General features: G+C 54.4%; 1 protein-coding gene across 1 annotated transcript; it reads left to right on the top strand.

Moving 5' to 3' along the window:
- Nucleotides 1-668: 668 nt before the first annotated feature.
- On the top strand, nt 669-22,301 carry LOC119096899 (uncharacterized; the record flags this gene model as incomplete). Its single annotated transcript, XM_037219898.1, is given in 3 exon segments — nt 669-808; nt 21,571-21,722; nt 22,175-22,301. Coding segments are annotated over 3 exon segments (419 nt in total), but the record flags the coding sequence as incomplete, so codon positions are not given.
- Nucleotides 22,302-22,774: the final 473 nt, after the last annotated feature.

Genomic DNA, 22,774 nt, shown 5'->3' on the forward strand with positions numbered 1-22,774 from the left:
AACGGATAAAAAGTCAGGTGAACAGCACCTTTTTTTGCACTTGACATCCTTCTAATATCCACTTCAACAAATTAGGATATGCTCTGGCCTAGAATTCCGTGACCTTGACCGCAACAAAGTCGCATGATCGGCACTGATCCAGCATCACCACCTGGGCCAGCCGCCCCTTACCCGGCGTCACGAAACTCGTCTGACCTAGCATGACCTAACAACCTCGGACACCGCCTCTGTTGAGTGAACTTTCCGAACCTGACATCCTCTGGTTGGCAGCCGGATGAAGCTGACCTTCTCTGATGACCTCTCCATGGTTTCCTCCATCCCTCGACCGCGCTCCCGTGCGATCTCTTCGAACCTGTCGCATGATTGCTGACCTCCCCTGACCTGACCCCTGACCCGTGACTTTCCCTGACCTAACGCCCGATCCCTGATCTCTCCTGATCTGATGGTTGACACCTGACCTAACGCCTGACCCCTGACCTTCCACGACCTGTGCTGGGGGCGGCGCGCGCCGCAACCCAACACCTTGAATCACCGGTGTATTTATAGCTGGAGGCGGCGCCAGCTGACTGCGGCTGGTGCCAGCGCTCCGCGCCGGCGGCGGCGCGGCGCCGACCGGCCACCGCTCCCCCTGGTACGGCACGCGACGTGGTGAGACAGGGTGTCCGCGGCGGCAGCAGCAGCGGCAGCAGCGGCGGCAGGCATGGCGCAGACGGAGCAGCTGCAGATCAGCCGAGCGGCGCCCCAGCAACCCTGGGGGTTCCGCCTGCAGGGCGGCAAGGACTTCAACATGCCCATCATCATACAGAAGGTGAGGACGGCACAGAGACGGCGCGAGGGAGAGCGCGCGGGAATGTCGGTGGCGGGTCTGAACGTCGGGGTCGGTGGCACATGCCGCGTCATTGACGAGTTCGCAGAGGTCTGAAGAGGCTTCTCAAGACATGAAGAGTTTCGTCGTCATGGTGTCATAAGCCGACAAAAGATCATCCTTCTGCCAGCCTAATCACGGCCCTCTCTGGGCACGATTATGCCGATGCCCTGAGGCGTCCCAGAAAATCCGTGTACCTGGGGACAGGCGACCAGTACCCACCTCCTGTGGACAGACCTGAAAAAGGAGGTGCTCAAAAGGCAGGCCAAGATGGAGATTATCTCAGTCGTCAGTAATAGCGGTGATATTGTTGGTACATCTCATTATGGCGAAGTACAGACTTGGGACAGGCGTAGCTACCCGCCTCCAGTCGCAACAGTTGGTCATTTCTGACTGCCAGCAAGTGACATTCTAAGGAAAGGTCAAACAGCCCCATACAAAAGCTCTGTTTTAGGAACTGGCTGTGACAAATCGCCGCATGCGAAGAGTTTTCAGCGCCTTTCTTGGTTCCTTACCGTTTGTCTGCAGGTGCCAGTGGCACGATATTTACTCTGTCATAGCTGTAAAGCGGTTTGCTCGGCGCGTGGACCCATCCCCATGCCAACGCAATGGCAATCCATGTGAGGTGTTGTGTCCCAGTTTGTATGTCTCCAAGGGGCTGTGAGCCGCACCTGCAGCGTGCGTGACCTCTGGTGACCTAAGTTGACCTCTGGTGATCTAACAGGATACCCTGTAAGAATGATGTTTCAGCCGTTGTTATGAGACGCGTGCAATTTAAAAGGCAATTGGTGTATCAGAATTGCATTCATTCTATGAAAACAACATGATAAGCAGTGCCTGGTGGCCACAAAGTCGTCTGGGCTCATTACGGTGGACAAGGAGTTGATAGACTTCCTACCTTTTGTTTTTGACGGGACGCTTAGTCAAGTTGTTTACGGTGAGTTCCAGACACTAGTGCATGTCTTGTCTGCTGGAGCCCCTTATGGATTATTACCTTTTCATCATCTACACTATGAAAAAGAGCTGGTAGTAAATGCCTATCGAATTTAGACGAGTCGTTGGGTAAAATGCATAACCCATCTAGGGCACTCAAATCTAACCAACCACCCACCAGCCAACAATTTCTACACACGCCGAATAAGGTCAGATGCAATCGGTCACAACAAATATTTGTTCCAGCATGTTCCAGCATGTTGGGAACGCACAGATATGTCAGTTGCAGGGCTCAATATAAGTCAAACATGGCGAACAAGTGTCATCGAAATTTTCTTTGTACATGGGCATTGGCGTGTTCAGACGCTGTGGATTGTTCCAATCGATTTACGCCCCACACTTCCTTACACATAACCCAGTCATATTCCCTGTTTCTGAGCCAACCCATCAGAGCCACTTCTGTCCAATGGCCTACGTCAAATATGCACATTTGTTATATGTTCTCGCGTTGAACTTAATCGACTCCCATTATGAACGTTGAAGTGACAGACGCAGCTCGCGACTTCTGGTAAAACCAGGAGCTGACAGACTGTCTTGCTCATGTGAAGTCCACAGATCTACCTAATCGGTAGAAACCGTGTGTGGCTGGTGCCAGCGGTGCATACCAGCATCATGGCGACGGCAGATCCCACCAAGCGGGTGCTCGGTCCCCAAGCGCCGGCAGATCCCACCAAGCGGGTGCTCGGTCCCCAGGAGCCGGTAAATCCCCTGCAGCTGCTCCCATCCCCGAGCTGGCTCGAGCCGCCGATACGCGTCAGCTCTTGGCCTGGGCCAGAGCCAGAGCCTCCCGCTCCACTGACCCAAGCCAGAGCCGGCCGTCCAACTGCCCGCCGGTCAGCGCGCCGCCAGCGTCCGCCGTGACGTGGCGTCCGCCGTGACGTGGCGCCGGTCGGAAGCCCCCTCGCATTACCGGTCGGCCCCACAAAACGCGTTCAACGCGACACCAGATACCGGAGTGCCTGGACACCAAACATGTTCTATAGACGACTCCAACCACGTGACTAAAATGACCCCAGGCAAGAAAGTACACCGCGTCTCCACATGCGTCTTTAACATCACGGAGGATCTGCGTCGATGTCGATCTTAATCGACGCCTCGAACTTGACGCCAGTTAAGCTGGTAACTAGACGCCAAATAGGCCCGTGACACTGTTCATAGAGAGGCAGTGACGGCAGCGCCCAGTACGCGCCTAACTCGACTTCTAATCCACGCCTACCGCGGTAGGAAACACGTGCAGAACTCGCCTAAAAAACGCCCATCAACACAAGAGAAACGTGACTCCACGAAGGGTGTCTGACAGAAATACAATTATCCGTCTAACGCAACACTAACCACAGGTCAAATTTCACTTTATATGCTCTCAACATGGCTCCACACATGTCTTCTCTTGCGTTCTTAATATGATGCCTTAAACTTTGAGTAGTTTTGGCTAGGCTGAAGCCCTATTTATCACTAATGTTGCCTTGGTGCCTTGGAGAAAATAAAGTCGAGTGAAATCATAAGATATGCTCGAGGCATTTCGATTAGCCAGTACTCACCTCCAGCGTCTATCTCGACTCCAAACATGTTTTAAGTCGGTTTGAAACCTCCCCTTAGTTTCACGACTTTTTCCAGTACCACTGCCATTGTTTTGTTTTTTTGTTTTTTGCACGATTGCTTTATCACTTTTGCCACCCCCTAGGAATGACTTATGTTTAGTGTATGAAAAAAACATCATTGTGGCGTCAATAATCAATCTAAAATCGCGCGATGTCGTGACTCTTGCCGTTTAGAACATACATGTTGTGTGTTTTTGCGACATGAGCTCATATGTAACCAACATGTACGCCACGGCGGAACTGAAGTAGGCTGGGTGAAATTCCTACCGGGCTCAAGTACTTTCGAGCGTTGGCTTTGCCTTGTCTGATATTTCCCAGACAACATTCGCGATTCACAACAATGACCGCAAATCCATCGCAGCGGCGCTGTCCACTGCAGCGCCGTTCCACCCAATCAGTGTGGCGCGTTTGACCTCGCAAGGCCCTGAAATCACTTCAAACGCGCCGCCGCTCGGAAGCACGTCTGTTCAAATCAGCTGGCGGCGGCGACGCTGACGCAGGCAGACACGTGACTGCCACCCGGCGCTTGCGAAAGCCTTGTCGTCCGGCTGTGACCAGCTGGCTTCTGCCGGCGCGACGTCTTCGATGCAGCGCCCGCCAGTCGAGGGATGTTCGCTGCGATGCCGCACGCGTCTTGCTAATTTTTTCCCGACGCCTGACAGGCAGCCGCCGTGCGTGCTGCGCTCCACGTCAAACATCAGCACTGGCGAGCGGGCAACAGCCGCTGCAAACGCTTCCATGTTATCGTGCTTAAGTGACGTCAAACATCGCTGATCAGAGCACGGAAGTCGCGGCGTTCGGCAGCGGATGAACGCGGGTGCGTGTTCTCGAATATCAGCTGGCGAATTGATGGTGTTGACATGAAACGTTGACATAGTCGTATGCGCCACTGGTGAAAGAATGTTACCAGTATGATAATTTTGCAGCGATGTCAAACATCAGAATATTTGGGTGCGGTTATGATGTCGAACAGCGGCAGAGCGAACTGCTATGACGGCGTCAAACAGCAACAGAGTGGGTTGCGGTAATGACGTCAAACAGCGACAGAGCAGGTTGCGGTACGGACGTCAATCAGCGGCAGAGCAAGCTGCGGTAATGGCGTCAAACAGCGAAAGAGCGGGATGAGCTAATGGCGTCAAATAGCGAAAGAGCGGGTTGCGGTAATGCCGTCAAGCAGTGACAGGTCAGGTTACAGTAGTGGCGTCAAACATCACGGAGTCAAATAGCAATACTAATGTAAAACACTCTAGTAAGCTCTACCGAAACCCCCCCCCCCCCTCGCCCCCACCCCACCCCTCTCTATTGTACCAGCGTGCCGTAATACCCACGGCATGCATCACGAAGCTGGTCGCACTCCCATTAAAGAAAGCAGACTTCTCTCCCCTCCCGTGCCCCTCGCCCTTGTCAAGTGGACGAACACGAGGCGATCACAGACCGGATTACAGTACGTCCTTGACGCTTCCACCGGTCTGCGCCGCGAGCCTTTTACCGGTTGGTATCTGTGACGTCACACTTCCCAACACTCAAACCGCTCTCCATGCAACCACTGGGGAACGGGGGGGGGGGGGGGGGAACGAGAGTTTTTCAGCATGTCCACCGGGGTGGGGGAAAATCCCACCAGCAAACGTCCCCTCTCCCTCCCCTCCCCTCCCCCATCCCCGTGAACGGTCGCGGTGGATGCGAATATACCAAACGTATGTACTTTTCTACATGTGTAAAAAGCGCAAGGACCGTGTTGCGTTTGCGCGACTTCATCGTTCAAATCTGTGACGAAGTGAAATTTCTTGATGCTATCCCTGAGCGGCGTTTTTCTTTCAAACCCCATAGGAAGCATCGTAACGTTGGCAGTCAAAAACGCATGAATATTTTGAAGGCGTTGTCCCGCATAACGTGCGGGACAGGCTGGCTGCTGACGTGCTGGACAGGCTGACGTGCAGGCTGCTGCGCGTTGCCAAGACTGCATAGAGGACTTATACGCTCGGTGCTGGACTTTGCAAGTCCTGTCCATGTTAGCGCCCCAACATGCTCTAAAAGGCCCTTGATCGTGTCCATCACGTGTGTCCGTATTGCTACTGGATCTCGGCGCACAATCCGCACGAAACACCTGCTGATAGGGGCCAACGAACCGCCACTTCAGCGTCGTAGAAGCAAACTTACCCTGAACTTTGCTATCAAGGTACCGCAATTCTCTCTCCATCCAGCATATCCCGCACTTTTTCTCACACGATGACGCGGCTGTTCTTGAAAGGACGGACTACTTCATCAAAACCCATTTACCTGCGTTTGCGAAATTAGCTGGGTAAGGCGGGCGTCCACCTCTACGAAGTCACTCACCGCATGTTTGATGATCTGGCCCTGCGGTGACACATAATCCTGCCTCTTGTCTTATATCTTTATCACGCTAGAAAAGATGGCGTACCCGTACAGGAGCTTGCCAGCACGGCAACGAAGCAAGTCTGTCACTTGCCAGGGATCCTAGGGATCCTCTACGTTACTTCGCACGATCGCCCCGCTCCCGGCTGGTGGGTCGAGAGTCGGGACCCATGTCGTGTTGTCGTCGGCATGCTCGCGTTCTTAGCCCGTGTTGACTTCATACTTGTGTATGGCCGTCCAACCGCATAAGTATACAGATGAGGAGGTAATACATAAATGGCACAGCTCTGACCGGATGGCATGCAATGGGCAGTTTTCGAGAGAGCGCGAGATGACCATGAAGCCGACACGCCCATAAACCCTAAATATTATCGGACGTGATTATACTCATGCATACTCTATGCAGTGCACTCATGCACACTCCCCGCACACTGGTCCGCTGTGGGCAGGGGACAAGGCACCTGTGTCACGGCAGCGCCACCGTCTCGGCGGCGTTTTCGCTGCTAGCACCAGCACCGCCTGACCCGGCCGACCCTGGCTGCACACGACCTGGCCCTGCTGACCCCGGCTGACCTCGGCCGATCCTTGCTGACCTCAGTTTTATCCTGCTGATCCTGATGAGCCCAGCTGACCTGGGATGAGCCCGGCAGACCCCGGCCTGACGCAGTTGGCTCCGTTCTGACCCTCCTGACCCCGGCTTACTCATTTTGACCCCGACTGACCCCTGGTGAACCTCAGTTGATACCGGCTAACCTTAGCAAACCCCACGACCTGACCCGGGGCGGCCTGCGAGCCCGGCTGTTGGTAGACGCACCCGCAGCCATCCGCTCTGGGTCAAACACGACAGCGAAGCTTGATGGACTGGGCTCCGGAGCAGTTAAACACACAGTGTCCTTGAAAAATGGCGCAAATCATTGGCGCGCGAGGAGTCTACGGATGTACATTTGGCTTACGTTCACAGTGTGGTGAGCGCAAGGTTGTATGCACTCCTGGTTTCCCTCCACGCCCACTCTCAGGCACTGATATTAACAACCGCGCGACGCTGCTCACTGTTAGCGGCGATGGCTTTAGGGCGGTTGTCAACAGACCGTGGCTATCACGGCGCCCGTGTTAACATCCGCTGTTTATCGCGAGCAGTGCACACCGCTCTGTGTGCACGTGTCACGCCTGCACACCAGGGTGTGTCACTCGAGCAGCCGACGCCGCGGCCAGTCGACACGAATGCCATTGTATGTAGCTGGCTCAAGTGCGGCTTTGCTGGGTCTTTTCCGGCCGGCGCGTATCCAGAGTGCGGCAGCAGGGTGTGGCACAAGCTGAGTGCCACTGGGAAGTTGTCGCACTCTGAGCTCGTCCGCTCGGAAGTGACCGCTCTGTGAGGTCGTTCACTGGAGATAAATCGCTCTGTGAGTTCGTTCACTGGGGATGTATCGCTCTCTGAGCTCGTGCACGGGGAGTTCTAGGAAGCTATCGCTCTGTGAGCTCGTCCACTGGGAAGTTGTCGCACCGTGAGCTCGTCCGCTCGGAAGTGATCGCTCTCTGTGAGGTCGTTCACTGGGGAGTTATCGCTCTGTAATATCGTTCACTGGGGAGTTATTGCCCCTAACAGAATGAATTTCGCGCTTAACAGCGCCCGGAGGAGTGAGGTTACGGGCAAGTTCTGCTTAGAAATAAGTCCGTTCATTGTTATTGTTGTGTATCATAACCTGGTGTACGGTCTTCATCTACGCCAGTGAGTAATTTTCTGACCACCGAGTTCTCATAAACGGGGATGTTGTGGAAATTGGGATGGAATAAGCCTTATTGGTTCAAAGGTCTTCTGTTGAGTCAACGATCTTCATTTCACCAGGAGGGTTTAAACGATGGTGTCATGCTAAATGACGATTAAGTTTACAGTACCCGCCATAACTTCATTTGGCATTACAACGCCGTTTGACCAGCACCTCATAGAAAAGTGAAGTTCGCTTACTCAACATAACAGGTATCAACTCATAATGCCGAAAGGACAGGAGCTGAAGGCCTTCCTTTCTTAAATCAAGTGTGAATAAGTCCACTGGGTATTGTCTGCCTAGATGAAGGCGCACGGCCTTGGCTCCCTGGAGACAATCGAAGGAAGGAAACCGTTGCTGTGCACGGTTTACTGAATTTGTGGTCAACTAGGGATTGGTTAGAAAAGAGACGTTTGCTGTGAAGTGGATACCAAAGCTGAGGAGAGTGATGTGTTGCATATTTACCACCCCAACATAAAACACGGGCGAAAGTTTAATGAACACGTATGTTAGCAAAAAGTGGCGGAAATCTTCTGACGGTGACATAAAACTCTACGCAGCCTGCCAACAACTAGCCCACAGCGCATGCGTCGGCTCCGGTGCTGCCACCTGGTGCGGGGACAACGATAACCGCTGCATGAAATCCAGTCCCCTAGGCAATGAGTCAGACCAGGATGTAAATTTGCATTCTTTCGTGGGCCTAAGTGTCCTCATTCCTAATGCTGAATCGAGCCCTCCCAATGCCTCTATGAGCCCCCCCCCCCCCCGTGCAAATGAGCAAAAGGGAATACTGGGCAAATGAGGCGCTAAAAGCGTTTTAGCTGCTTTAGCTTACTTTCGCATTGGTTTCAAAGGAAAACGTGATTTCTCAACATCAAAAGAATTTTGGATCAACCACACACTTTAAATTTAAATTCTGACGTCTTCAATTCACGTCTCGACGAAAGTCAGGGTGGTTGTAATTAGGTAAATCAAAATCAGGGGCAGCCCCAACCGATTTTAGTAAGTAGCTCACCTGGGTAAAAAAAAAAAAAACAGGTGCCAGGCTATCAAAATACCACACACGCCATCCCTGATTAGTTACCGCCACAAGCACCTGTGAGACGCAAGGCCATATGCACAGCATGCAACACAATGACAACAATGCCGCGAACCGCAATGCATGTAGTTTTTACTACGCCCAAATGTATCATTTGAGACCTCAAAGAAATCGCACCATGTCTTGCCGGCTAATACCACCGTTAGGTACAGAGATTTGATAACAGAAACGGAAGGCGTCTTGAAATTCCAGCAGCAAGTGGTGAGTTAGGTCTCATCATTGACAAACAGCCTGGAGGTTGATGCAACTGCCATATCAAATAAGATGATGTATGAACGAAAAGTGCAAAGGCCGGGTACATATCTCATTCGAAGAGATACTAAATAACTGAGTCCTTTTTGACATTTTAAACGCGCTCTCATTTATCCTAAGCGTCACGTATCTGATTAGAAAAGAAGCCACTTTGTACCTATTGTTAATGCAAATACTGAAAAAGGACGATGGAAGCGAGGAAGATAGATCATGCCCTTCTATTTCCTTCACCAAGGCGGTTTAAAAAATCCCGCTTAGTCTTGCTTTCTTCAGCAAGCGATGTTGCGCGGAGGTTGAGGCAAAACCAGGTATCGGGCACCGCAGACAAGGGTTTGTTGTTCAGAAAAGAAACTTGTTGATGTCCGATACCTTGCCGCACGACACCAGGATGTCACCGGGCCACCGCAGCTGCCTGATCAGTGTCACTTCTCCCCTAGCCCTCCCTTCGCGCCCCCTTCACCTTCCCCCCCCCCACTGTGCCTCTCCCTGTTCCTTACCCACTCCGGTTCACGAGCGAACCGGATCCGAGGGTCCGTCGCGCCCCTGCGCCCCTTGCGTGCATGCTTCGTGAGCGTGCGGAAACGGAAGCAGTTCACACTTCTACTGGCGGACTCTCGTCGTTTGAAAGCTTTGGCTGCACTGCGCCATGACGGGGATATCTGGCAGCCGTATCTGGCATGTGTGACGTCACTAACGGCCAACGGTGCCAAATCGGGTTTGGCAGGTAACTTGCGGGTAGTTAGGTGCACAATCTGGAGAGCTGTGTCAGTTTCTGGTTCTATTTCTGGATGTTTTGGGGCCAAGGAATCGGACCTCATTTTTACCTGGAGATGTTGCTGGCGCTTTGCTGGGATAGAACAGCTGTGCTGGGATAGAACGGCTTTGCTGGGATAGAACGGCTTTACTGGAATAGAACTGCTCTGCTGTAATAGAAGGGTACGGCATTGCACGGAGACGAAGAGTTCAAGCTGAGTTTCTTGGAAACCAAAGTGTCAGTCACGCAGTGGCACGCGAAATGCTCTGCTTGCGTCACGTCTCTCTCACTGTCTTGAGGCCACCGTCCGTTTGTGCCCAAACGGGGACGTGGCTTTGTACAATGGCTCGGGGCTGATCGATGCACAATGACGAAAGCTATCCCCATACTTACACCAAGAAATGAGTTTCGCCTTGGATTTGCCCACTTCCTTCTCAAAGCTGGGGGAAGGAGATCTGAAGCCCGACTGCTGCCTCTCCTAACTGAGAAGGAAACTGCACTCTTGTAACGGACTTGTAATACTGTTTGTTTAACTCGTTTGTTCAACTTGTTTTATAATATTGTGCATATTCCATGGCAAGTGCATGCCTTCTGTTTTCTGCCGAAGAACTTCGAAACTCCGCTCTGTAGGGCCGGTCTCACCGTGGAATGTAGGACATGTTGGTCCCGATGATGACATGCTGCTGATAATGTTGATGATGCCATGTTGTTGATGATATTGGTGATGCGATGTTATTAATAATAGTGATATCATTTTATTGATGGTGTTGACGATGTTATGCTGTTGATGATGTCATGTTCTTGATGCCATTTCAAAATAGGAAATCGAAATAGACGCGTGAATATGGCGCCTTGCCTGAAATTTCCTGCGCCTGCCGCAAGCTGAAATGATTTTTGCGAAACAGGCCACTCCGGTGGAGTGGCCTGTTTTCCTTTCGGGGGTGCCACGGAGGACTGCCGGCGGTGCTCCGGAGGACTGTTGGCGGTGACACGAGGACTGCTGGCGGTGCTCCGGAGGACTGCCGGCGGTGCTCCGGAGGACTGTTGGCGGTGACACGAGGACTGCTGGCGGTGCTCCGGAGGACTGCTGGCGGTGCTCCGGAGGACTGTTGGCGGTGACACGAGGACTGCTGGCGGTGCTCCGGAGGACTGCTGGCGGTGCTCCGGAGGACTGTTGGCGGTGACACGAGGACTGCTGGCGGTGCTCCGGAGGACTGCTGGCGGTGCTCCGGAGGACTGCTGGCGGTGCTCCGGAGGACTGCCGGCGGTGCTCCGGAGGACTGCTGGCGGTGCTCCGGAGGACTGCTGGCGGTGCTCCGGAGGACTGCCGGCGGTGCTCCGGAGGACTGCCGGCGGTGACATGAGGACTGTTGGCGGTGGTGGCGCGGCCGGCACGGCAGCAGCCACCCCCGCAGAGGGCGGTGTCAAGTGCGGTCACATCATCAATGTCTGTCGCCCCACTAAATCATCACATCATCACATCACCAGGTGCTCTTAAGTAAGGGGACGTGAGTGTATCGTTTCTTTATTTAGGGTTTGCAATGATTGTGCGGGCCGAATGACGCAAATATGACGCATGCATGTCTTACACTGATGCTTTCGTATTCACAGCAAATAAACGGACAGAAATGTGCATTCATTACTCGCTCTGTCCGAAACGAAGTCACTACGCAACACCTTGAAACAATAGGAAGACCCGTTGACTTCCCATGTTTGGATGCGACGAAGCGTTGCTTTTCAACTCCCACACTGTTGAAAAGCACGCTTGATAACATTCTGGAAGTAATGTTTTTGTGTCAAGCTTCGAACTACATTCACAGTGTACGAATTATTTGGTTATCATGCATCTCTCCTGGATTGCACTGTCCAAACTCCATCAATGGTCTCAACAATTAAACAATCTCTACCAGTTTTTACGGGAGGATTGAAACGGGGTGTAAGAACCGCGGATGGAACGACTCTTTGGACTACCGTCCTCGTTTGGTGTGTTAGTCGGTACACGTGTACTTACGTAAGTGTGAGAGTATGCTAACACACCGGACGAGGACGAAAGTCCGAACAATCGTTCCATTTGTAAAGCTCTACGAAGGGCCTTGATTTTTTTATTTTTTGCGTGCAAAAGTCGATGCTGTATTGTCCGCGGTCTTGAAACATCTCAACGCAAAAGGGGGCTCCGGAGTTTTATGGAACAATGATCATTCACTGTGCCACCAAACGGCAATGCAGACTGGTTCACAGCAACACGACTGAACTGCCAGCAGCCTTTTTGGAAACCTTACTAGCCAGCTAAACACCTGAAATCGGACGCAAGAGCAATCGTTTGTTACCGACCCTGTCTGTTTGGTGCGAGCCGTGCTCGCTCCCTCCCTGTGCGCCGTCCCATAGCGGGGCTGGGGAGGGGGGGGGGGGGGGGGGGTACTCATCCCATCGTAATCCGTCGGTGGCCGGGCCCCACGTCTCTGGTCCTGCTGTCCCGTGGCACCGCGCTGCTATTTCAGACCGGACCGTCATGCTGAGCTGGTGACGTCATGCCACGCCGGTGCCGTCACATCCGAGGTGATGCAGGCATGGGCTGGGCGGGGCGTTCTCTGAAGTCACGTCAGCGAAGGCGGGCGGTCTGGACGAGTGCGTTTTCCTGTCCGCGGCCGGAGAAACGGCTTTAAATTGACGGAGATGTTCTCCGGCGTCCGTCGCTTCGGCGGAGCGGGGGCCACGGATGGCGGCGCCTGTCAGGGGATTGCCAGCCGGGGTGGGAAGGTGTTTACTGCCTTCCTGAACGTGTGTCATGCGCGTCAAAAAAATAAAGCAAGGAAACCATTGACTCGTCGGTAACAAATATTACTGTTTTAATGTAACTACGTAACCCTAAAATGTTTAATTGTCTGCGTTAGAGGATGCAAGTTATTGTCAATGAGCAGAGCGGAAAAGCAGAAAACACGAGCAGAAAACACGACTCCGAGAGGCTTTGGTTATCACGTAATACTGCGTGTAGACCATCCTGGCTTTTTACAAAATATGCACCATGAATTCGTAATCAACCTTGACAAGCTTGTGATGACACTTAAGAACATTTTCCTGTGATCTCGGAATTGACGCTTCCAGGAGTGAATCCACCACTCTCCCCGCCGGCTGGCCATATCACTAGCGGCCCAGAACGCCTTTGCAGAGGGTCAAAAGATATCACGTGCAGATTTTTTGTCTTCATTGTTGCCTCCACGTCAATTACGTGTGCCCGGAAAATACATTATCCTCGTCGGCCGGAGGCGGTAGCTCACTGCATTTCCAGAGACAAGACGTTGGTTATGACGACCATTTTTGCCCCTGGTAGCTCTGATGAGGTATGCGATGAAAGTCATGCTTTCCGCATCTGCTCCCGAGGCTGAAGATAATGCCCGGTCTTGAGCTCAAACCCCGCCCACTTTTAGTCAGTTCGCAGTGTATTGCGGAACGCTTGGTATGCATGCTTCTCAAACATGATTCAGCAGCTGTGGACGGCTAACTATAAGTTGGATCTGCTTCGGTTTGTTGTCTTAACGGATGTTACATTTTTATTGGATTGCACCTGTGGCCACTGGCGCTGAACATCCCTTGGATGCGCTGCACCGCCCCGTGTCACTGGTGCCCACGTGTCACTAGCCAACACTGAGCTATGTGAGTAATTGTTGATAATTCTCCCACCCTTTATCCTCATTATAATTCTCTGACACTTCCAAAATTCTATGACCCCTCCAGAACTGTCAGTTAGCTCCGGCAGTCGACGGTAGATACAGCCTTTCTTCGGGAGCTGCCATGTTCTCGAGCTGAACTGTCATGCATAAGAGGCCTGTTGATCTGTTGGCCTTCACGAGGCCTGTTGATTCATGACTGCAGGGGTGTTGTTTCCTATTCAGTTGGAAACGGCTCTAGCCCCTACCCTCCCCCAACCTTATGTAAAAAATGGAGCAAAGCCTGCGAGGAACGCGCCTGTTGACGTGTTTTGGCGGTAGATTGCGTCATTTTTATTTGCCCAGCCTCAAACTTACTTTGCGAAACTATACCCTCGGAAAAACGGCTTGATCAGCAATTAAGCCGCAGACGCAACTTCAGACCAGGTTCCATGCCAGAAAGAATGTGGCTCTACTTCCGGTCCGTGGGCAGCACCGTAGCCACAGGCATCCGCTCCGTGCCTCCCGCCATTATTACCCATTAACAAATCTCATCGATCTGCTCCGACATACCGAACTGGCATTTTCTGAACCTGCTACCAAGAAGTGCCAAAGTGGCATGCAAGTAGAATGTACTAATCTTAAAGTGGCATCCAAGTATGATGTACGCTAAGCTCTGGCAAGGCGGTGTCGGCCGGTAAACGGGTGGACATTGGGCGGTGCCGGCGCTCGGGAGGCTATTATGTGATCATGTGTGTGTTTGTGTGATCATGTGATCATGTGTGTGATCGTGACCATGTTTCGCACACCACATCCGGGCAACTGTACCAGCGGCACCTGCGGTTTGGCAGACGAGGCCGCGTTCCGGAAAGCTCTGACTCGATCGGTGTGTTGTCTTTTGCCGGTCCAACTCCCACCTCAAGCCATGATATGAGCCAACTTCCACCTCACGCCACGATGTGAGGCATCGACGTCGACCGTCGAGCCCCACGACACGGTCGATGTCAGGATTTCAGCGCCAGTTTCAGTGGCCGGCGGGTGAGTGCGCTTTCGACTCCAATGGCGAGGCAGCCGTCTGACGGAAGACAGCGGGCAGCGAGCAACTTATGGGCAGGGTACTTTCTGGCGGAGTGAGTGAGAGTTAATATGGTCTGTGCAGTGGCTGGTGCTTCTTGAAAATGGTCGTGACGACATGTGTCGCGTTCACTAAAAGCAAGAACAGAACAGCACCAGAAAGGCGTATCCCGTCCCCAGCGCCTGCCCTGATGTTGATGATGTTGGCCCCGATGGTGAGGCGGACACTTGGCTGCAGGGACGGATCGTGTTACATGTGTGTATGTGTGTGTGTGTGTGTGTGTGTGTGTGTGTGTGTGTGTGTGTGTGTGTGTGTGTGTGTGTGTGTGTGTGTGTGTGTGTGTGTGTGTGTGTGTGTGTGTGTGTGTGTGTGTGTGTGTGTATGTGTGTGTGTGTGCGCTACGGATGTAACCCACTTCGCATTCAAAATTGGCGCTAACAGCGAGGTGGCGGCCCTCGAACTGCATGCAAGGCTACATTCCTTCTCATCCACGTTATTATTTGACTACAGCCTAGGCAGGAGAGAGTAGTGCTGCAGTAGTCCCACTCTACCCGAAGCGTAGTGGAATGAAGCCACGGCTGAGCTGCATTTGCTCCCAACGCTGCCGCTGCAAACCAGACAGACTCCCGCGAGACAGACTCCCGCGAGCCAGGCTCCCGCGAGGCAGACTCCCGCGAGCCAGGGTAGGGGTCCGTCCACTTACACTGAGCGCGGGTTCACTGCTCCACCGCCGGCCGGCGTCCTGCTGGATATGAATCGCCGGGGAGGAGGCATTGGTTGTCTTGACGACCGGATTTCACGGGGAATGCGACTTGGCAGCGGGCCGTGCGAGCTGAAAATACGCCTGGGAAGAGGCGCACGGCGGACGAGGCGCCGCTCACCACCTCAACACACGGACGGAAGTGGCGCCCACGCGCGCTCACCTGTCGCCTGCGGTCCGCGGGCTGACGGGCACACCGCGACCCGTCGTGCGCAGGGGAGGCAAGCGACGTGCAGACATCTTGACGTTTGTAAGCAAGCCTTGTGTATTTAGGGGTTTCTTTATTGGCCTCATTGAGTCATCCCCTGCCCGTGCTCGAAACTACGGGTTATTCTGTCAATGGGTCATCGATATGGAAAGGGGAGCGCAGGGGTAGCAATAGCAGTGAAAGAACAGGCCGAACAAACACAGTTTAAACCTTAACATTGCTGTGGGTCGGTAATGCAGTCCTCCAGCCTCCTTCTCAAGTGTCATACAATCATACTGAACATTCCCGCTGGGAGCACTTTGTTTTGCAGAGGTCCGCGGACACTGAGCTGCCGCCTGCACCAGTCTCAGACACGCGGATATTGGCCAGACACAGCACACCATCACGGTGCATGCTCCGCAAACTGTCAGGGCTTTCCTTGTTGGTGCAGAATTCGGCCGCAAGAGACTCGGGGTACCTACCAAAGCTACGAACGCTGTACAACAGAGCATTTATTTTTAGTTGAAATAATGGCATATGTCAAAATGACTGAACAGCTGGCACGCTTCGTTCAAATAAAGCATGTCGGGTGACGCCAGACAGCCACCCGCCAGCCTTGAGCCTCCCGCGCGCCCGGTATGCGCTCATATTTCTACTGTGCAAAAAACACGCGGGCGGCGAAATCGACCATCCTCTGGATCCAGAAAAAAAATATGGGAAGATCCGTTACCATATCCAGTGAGACAGTAACTGAAGACAGTATCTGAAGGAAGACAGTATCAGCCTATGGCGTGGCTTGAAAAGAAATGCTTGCAGTTGCGTCCGTCCCTCAGATCGCAATCCAGCATTGAAATAAAAAAATGCACCCTTACCAGTGGTATATTTACCTCTCGGCAAACGTTTCTGGGTGCACGAAACACAAGCTGAGAGTCAAGTGTTTCTTCTCCACAACCATCGCTAAAACGAAGAAACATTAACGCCATCCACTCGTATTCTTATTGAACAGCCCAATCCATTATGAGAAAGATATCGTGTCTGGCTGGTTCAAATCAGCGCCCTGTCTTGCATCTTCCCAACATATTGACCTGCTGGGGGCTCTAACGCCACGGGCAGCCACTCCACCGGAGTATTGCATGTCCAGGAGAATGTCTTAGATAAAAATATTACATCCTACACAGCGCCCACGTGGCATTCAGCGCCACATGCTCCCGGCGCTGAGACCCTTTTCACGCATCAGCACGTGCTCTCCAGTCAGAAGATCCTCTGATATCTGCACTGCTGGGCTGTCAGGGCAACTAATGCCGGCGGACGGGACCCGGGCCGGATCCGGCCCTGACTGAATCCATTCGCCGCCGGGTACCCCTCCCCACCGACAGATGGCTGGACAACGGGCACAATCTTATCCGCTGGCAATATTGCCACACGGCAGCTGGACCCACTACATCGGTCCGTGCTATATCGAGTGACCACCAGCAGCCGGCTCACGCGCCATTTCCATTGGCGGCAGAAGACAAAGGCCAAGGATGCAAATTGTTAAAAAGTTGCGATAATGCTCTATGTGCAAATAGCTAAAAACTGGGGTTGTTTGTCACGTGAATCAGATTTGCAAACGATTAGCATAAAGCTGTCAAAGTGATAAAAGGCATGGATAAGCTTTCCAGAAAAAGAGAGCTTTCGTGATATCTGCTGCTGAACCTGCTGTTCAGCAGCAGGTACGGCAGTTGACAGCTGGGAACTGCTATTTCCTGCAATCAGCAGGAAACAGCAGGTCCCAACAGTCAACTGTATAAGCTAGTATCAGTACCAGAGCGACAAAATCAACACCGCCCTATGCCTGTAAAAAGCAAATACAAATACTGTCACATACGCACAAGCTATTGACGTTGTGGTCGACACAGGATAAAATCCCCTCCTGTCCCCTTCATAAGCAGATCCTGGGGGGGGAGGGGAGGGCCACGAGGCCATGCCCACCCAAAACATTCCCAGAACTTCATAAAAGTTTCGTCTACTTACCGTCTGTTTTAATTTTGATGGTGCGGTATCAAACATTTCTTTCCGTTTCGGAAAAACTTCATGAAGAAATGTTGGCAGCGATTTGAATATGAAAACAGAACGCATGTTGACGCATCTTAGTCATATTCGGCGCAAACATCGTGTTGGGTAAGCATGATAAGCATTTGAGATAGTAAATGACGAACGGTTGCCCCCCCCCCCCCCCCCTCAAACTCCAGGCTAGATCCGTCCCGGACCCTCTTGCACTCCAACCAAAATTATCCCACGTCGCTCACGAGAGGCCAGGAGCTCACCAGCATGTTCATTAGGAGGTTGTACTCTATTTGCATTTACACGTCAGTCCTCTCCCCTGTGGCATTGATTCGGCATACAACATTGGCGATCTGTGAAGCTCGGTTTGAACACCACTGTTTAACTCTGAACAGGAAACGTCAAAACGCAATTTGACCGCGTGCTTACCCAGCGGTATGAGCAGTCGGCGCGTGCGCATGCGCATGCGCACGCAGGGCATCTCCGAGATGTCCATTGAAGCGACAGCGGGCCGGATGCCCGCTCTCGCCCGCGCTTGGTCACCCCACCCCGCTGCTTCACACAGGATGCGAGTGATTCTGAAGGCGGCGTCTTTGATCCTGCACCTGTCACAAAGGTGGCGTCTTTGATCCTGTACCTGGCAGAAGGCGGGTCTTTGATTCTGCACATATCAGAAGGCGGCGTCTTGGACCACACCCATGTTACAAAGACCGCGTTTTTGATCCCGCATCCGTCACGAAGGCGCTTGATTTTGGCGCCTTCGAAAGCGCCACGAAGGGGCCTGAAGATCTTTGATTCTGCACCTGTCACGAAGGTGACGTGTTTGATCCTACAGCAGTTACGAAGGTGGCGTCTTTGATCCTGCACCCTTCACGAAGACGGCGTCTTTGATCCTGCACTTGTCACGAAGGCCGCAATAGCACGCGCATCACTTCCGGCTCTCAGGTGGCCTTGGCTGGGGATTGTCTCACCGGTCGGATGTGGAATGTGGCCCACGGACCCACACCCGGCGAATCGTCGCCTTTGAACTTGGGACCATTACAACAACCTGTATTACTACTGCTTTTGCAATGTGCGGCAGGACCATTGAAATCGGGCTCGAGTGGGTGTCCTTTACTGCGGCCGAATCTTTTAAGTCAAGCTTGTGGTCGGTTAGCACCCGTGTGGTTGTGGACGTGAGTCACAGCAGGGACAATGGACGCCCCTCTTTCTGGGTATGCGCGTTCCTGTTTCTCAGTTCTCTTGGGGCTTGAGTCGAACAGCGGTACGGTGTGTTTCACCTGCCAGACATCAAAACGCTGTGGTGTGCACCAACAGACACGGCCAATTGCACAGATTTGGCTGACCGTGCGCAGTCGCGTGCTACTCCTTTGCGTAATACGAAACATTCAGCCTAACATCCAGCCAGATCCCGACACCGCCTAACACTCAGCCAGATCCCCGGCACTTCCTCAAAAACACAAGCACAGAACCAACCTAAGGAACTCCTCATTTCGCGAGCTCCATACCAATCACGACACCTCGCTGCGCGGGGTGCCGAAGTCACGGGCGTAAGTAGAGCCGGAGAGCTCCAGGTCCGGCTGCCGCCACTCAGCCGCTGCCGACCGCTGGGCAGTGTCACATATGCGCTGACGGCCGTGCGTTCAGAGGAGGGGAGGGGGCAGCGGCGACAAAGATCGGCAGTCTAGGCATGGCTCACACCCTTCGTCACCTCTGAATCTCCGGTGGTCACCGGCCCCCCCCCCCCCCGGTCGTTGACCCGCGGCAGGGCATGCCCACACCCCGGGGCAGTGTTGATCTGCCTTCCAACGGTTGTCGCTGGAGCGGAGCTGAAGAGGAGCATGGTGGAGGGAGAGGTCCCGCGTCATTCGTGTGTTCAGCGCTCTGGCCGGGATGTAGTGTCCTATCAATTTGGGGAGGCAGGGGACGTTCCTACTTTTAGCTTCAGCACTCCGAACTTTGACGATAAAGTGGGCCAAATATGTGGAGAAACTCCTTGTTGTCGACTTTTGGGGTGGATTTCGTCATTTTTCCACTGCATTCCCCCCCCACACACACACTCATTTTGCGACCGGGGCTGTTTTGTCTGACACCACAGTGTTTGTGTGTTTCTTTTCTCGTCACTCATGGGGCGTGAACCCATCATTCATCCGTTCGCCTGTCGGACCTCCCATATATTGTTTGCGTGTATGTCCGTCCGTCATCCCTCTGTCATCCGTCTGTCATCCGTCTGTCCACACGTTTGTCGAAATGGCGTCTGCGCGTCGGCCGGCCGACCGCCCTTCACATTCGTCACCCGCGCACTAGAGTACGCGAATGACGTCATTCACGCCTCGTCATCTTTCCTTGCATCACTCTCGTTCGCCACTCGCGCACCCGTCTGAGGCGTTTCACGCATGCTTGCCGTCCGCGCTGCCCCCCCCCCCCCCCCCCCCCCCCCTCCGTCATCGCTGTCGACTCTTCGCCTTCACGCCCGCCCAGCCGCGGTCTGATGCCAGCGGCGCCCGTGGCCTCCGGCCCGACACCGGCCTGCCCCGCAGCACAATAGGCCTCCATTGTGAGCCCGCTCCTCGGCGGAGCTCTGCAAGAGGCCGCGCTCGGCTATTTGGTGGCCTCGTTTCGTCATCGACACCCGGCGTAGCGTGCCGAGACCGAGGCCGAGCCGGGTCCCATCAGTCCCGCCTCAGCCGGCACTTCAGCGGCCGGCTGCATTGACACAGCGTCCCCGATGCATCTCCTCACCGCTGGCCACAGCCGGCTGCATCCGCCGGTCCAAGCCTGAGCTACTAGCGGCGCTGGCGATGAGGCCATAGGCCTGTCATTCAACGCAGGCAGTTACGGCGCCTGTTTGCCTGTAATTAGGACATCCCACAGTCGATTTGCTTGTTTGCGAACGCAACTACGAAAACGACGCCGGAAAAGTGATGCATCTTTGCAAACATCTGTTTTGCATTTTGCTCTCCTGTTCTCCCCATCTCACACCGCTCGCCACCTCCTTCACTCCTTCTTCCCCTCCCCTCTCTCTCTCTCTCTCTCTCTCTCTCTCTCTCTCTCTCTCTCTCTCTCTCTCTCTCTCTCTCTCTCTCTCTCTCTCTCACCTCTCCCCTTTCCATACATTCTCTGTGTGTCTCTATCTCTCTTTCTTTCCTCTCTCTAACTACCTGTCTTTCCACCCTACACCCTTCCACCTCGCTAACTCTACATCTCTCCGTCTGTCAGTCTCTCCATCTTTCCCACCCCTTCTCCTTCCTTCCTGCCAGTTCCCTAGCTCTCCGCCTACCCTGGGCCTCGCAGCAGCCTCCAGACGGCAGCAATCTCCGCCCAGCTGTTCGGTGACCTCCCCTGCTCCTCCGCCAGAGGTGTTGACGCACAACACCGCCAGCTCGTTTATTCGTCAATCGTGTCAATCGCCAGCACCAGTACCTCTCCAAACGCCGGAGGGTGGCGCCAGGGGAGGCTGATGAAGCGCTAGTGACTGCTCAGCGGCTCCAGGGTAAACACTACTCGCCGGTGGGCAGGAGTGCCTCCTCCACCCCCCCCCCCCCCCCCCCCCGCTACCTCGCCCACTAGCGACCCTGACCTTGGGGCGACTGTTGCCTTTGGCTGACGGCTGGCCCGGGACGAGGGCTCGGGTTCAGGGCGTCCGACGCCGGCAGGGTGGATGTCTCGTGCCCCTCCCCTCCCCCCCCCTCTCCGGTGCGGCGTGACCAGGACGCAGTCGGTGACTCGAGGCGGGAGGGGGGGGGGATATGGGGGCTGCACGTCCTCGCGGCCACCGAAGCGGTGGTGCCGGTGATATGTTTGAGGCTGTGACAAACACCAAGCCCTCTGGTTAATGACAGGGTTTATGACAGTGACAGTGACAGGTGACAGTGGACAGGGCCTAGTGACAGTGCTTCAGTGCCGCATCTCACGGTGGTAGCGGTGGATTCAAGTCAAACTGCTGCGGCCCTGTCGATTTCCAGCGCACCACTCAGATGCTGCCACCTAACGGTGACCTTAAATGTCGCAGGCGAACGGTGGCAGTCCTGCCGAGCGGGTCTGTTTGACGGTGCCGCCACCTAACGAAGCTTTGTGACACGTCACGTAAACAGCGGCAGTCCTGCCGAGCAAGCAGGCTTGACAGTGAGAGCCATCTAACGGTGAACTCCTGCACTGCAGGTGAACGGCGGCAGTCCTGCTGAGCGGGCCGGTCTGAGGGCCGGCGACGCCGTCATCAGCATCGGCGGGCAGAACGCCATCGAGATGCGCCACAAGGAGGCGCAGGACTCCATAGTTCGCTCCGGCAACAACATCTGCATGGTCGTCCAAAGGTGGGGAACTGCGGGGATCAGCAGCCGACGTGCCGCGTCGAGCGCTGCCGCTCGGAAGCAGAGTGGAGCGCCCGGGCTCCCGCGGCAGGGGGTACCCGCAGCGTGGCTGCCAGGCACGCACTGCTGACCGCCGACCCGACGGACGCTTGGCCGTCTGTCGTCAAGGTCTACTGGCTGGAGTCATCCGGGAGACGGAGACCACTACAGCGGCGCGTGCGCAGACGACGGCAACGTCCCGTGTGCAGATGGCGACGACGTCCGGTGTGCAGATGACGACGTCCCGTGTGTAGATGGCGACGATGTCCCGTGCGTAGATGATGACGACGTCCCGTGTGCAGATGGCGACGTCCCGTGCGTAGACGACGACGTCCCGTGTGTAGACGACAACGACGTCCCGTGCGTAGACGACAGCGTCCCGTGCATAGATTACGACGACGACGTCCCGTTGGCAGAGCGCAGCAGCGCAGCCGCTCCATTCCTGGCTTGCGGTCCATTTCGACCTCTCATCACCTGACACAAGGCTGGATGGGGGCCAGTCGGCTCAAGCCGCTACCCGCCCTCACCCATCAACCGACGTAGGCGCCTGTGCAGACAGCCGGTGTGTTCCTCTCAGTACAACCCTGGGAAGGTGGCCTGCTGTCCAGTTCGCCCTCACCTTGAGCCGACCTGTCAGGCATGGTCGTCAACCAATTATCTGACCGGTCCCACCCGCCACCTGCCACGACCCCAGCAGGCACCAGGGTGTACTTGCGGCGTCCCGTGACGATACGTGCCTCCTGCCGTGTCCATCCTCGTGACTTTACGATTCCCCATTGTGTCTATCCCCACGAAGCTACGAGCCCCGCTGTGTCCATTTTCCTGTGACGTCACGAGCCCCCTCCTTGTCATTTCCCGTGACGTCACAAGTCTCTGCTATGTCCTTTCCCATGACGCCACGAGTCGCCGTTGTGTCCCTCCCCGTGACGTCACAAATCCCCGCTGTGTCCTTCTGCGTGACGTCACGAGTCTCTGCTGTGCCTTCCGCGTGACGTCACGAGTGCCCGCCGTGTCAT

This window comes from Pollicipes pollicipes, unplaced genomic scaffold (assembly GCF_011947565.3).
Source record: "Pollicipes pollicipes isolate AB1234 unplaced genomic scaffold, Ppol_2.1 Scaffold_2243;HRSCAF=2626_pilon_pilon_pilon, whole genome shotgun sequence".
Classification (NCBI taxonomy): Eukaryota; Metazoa; Arthropoda; class Thecostraca; order Pollicipedomorpha; family Pollicipedidae; genus Pollicipes; species Pollicipes pollicipes.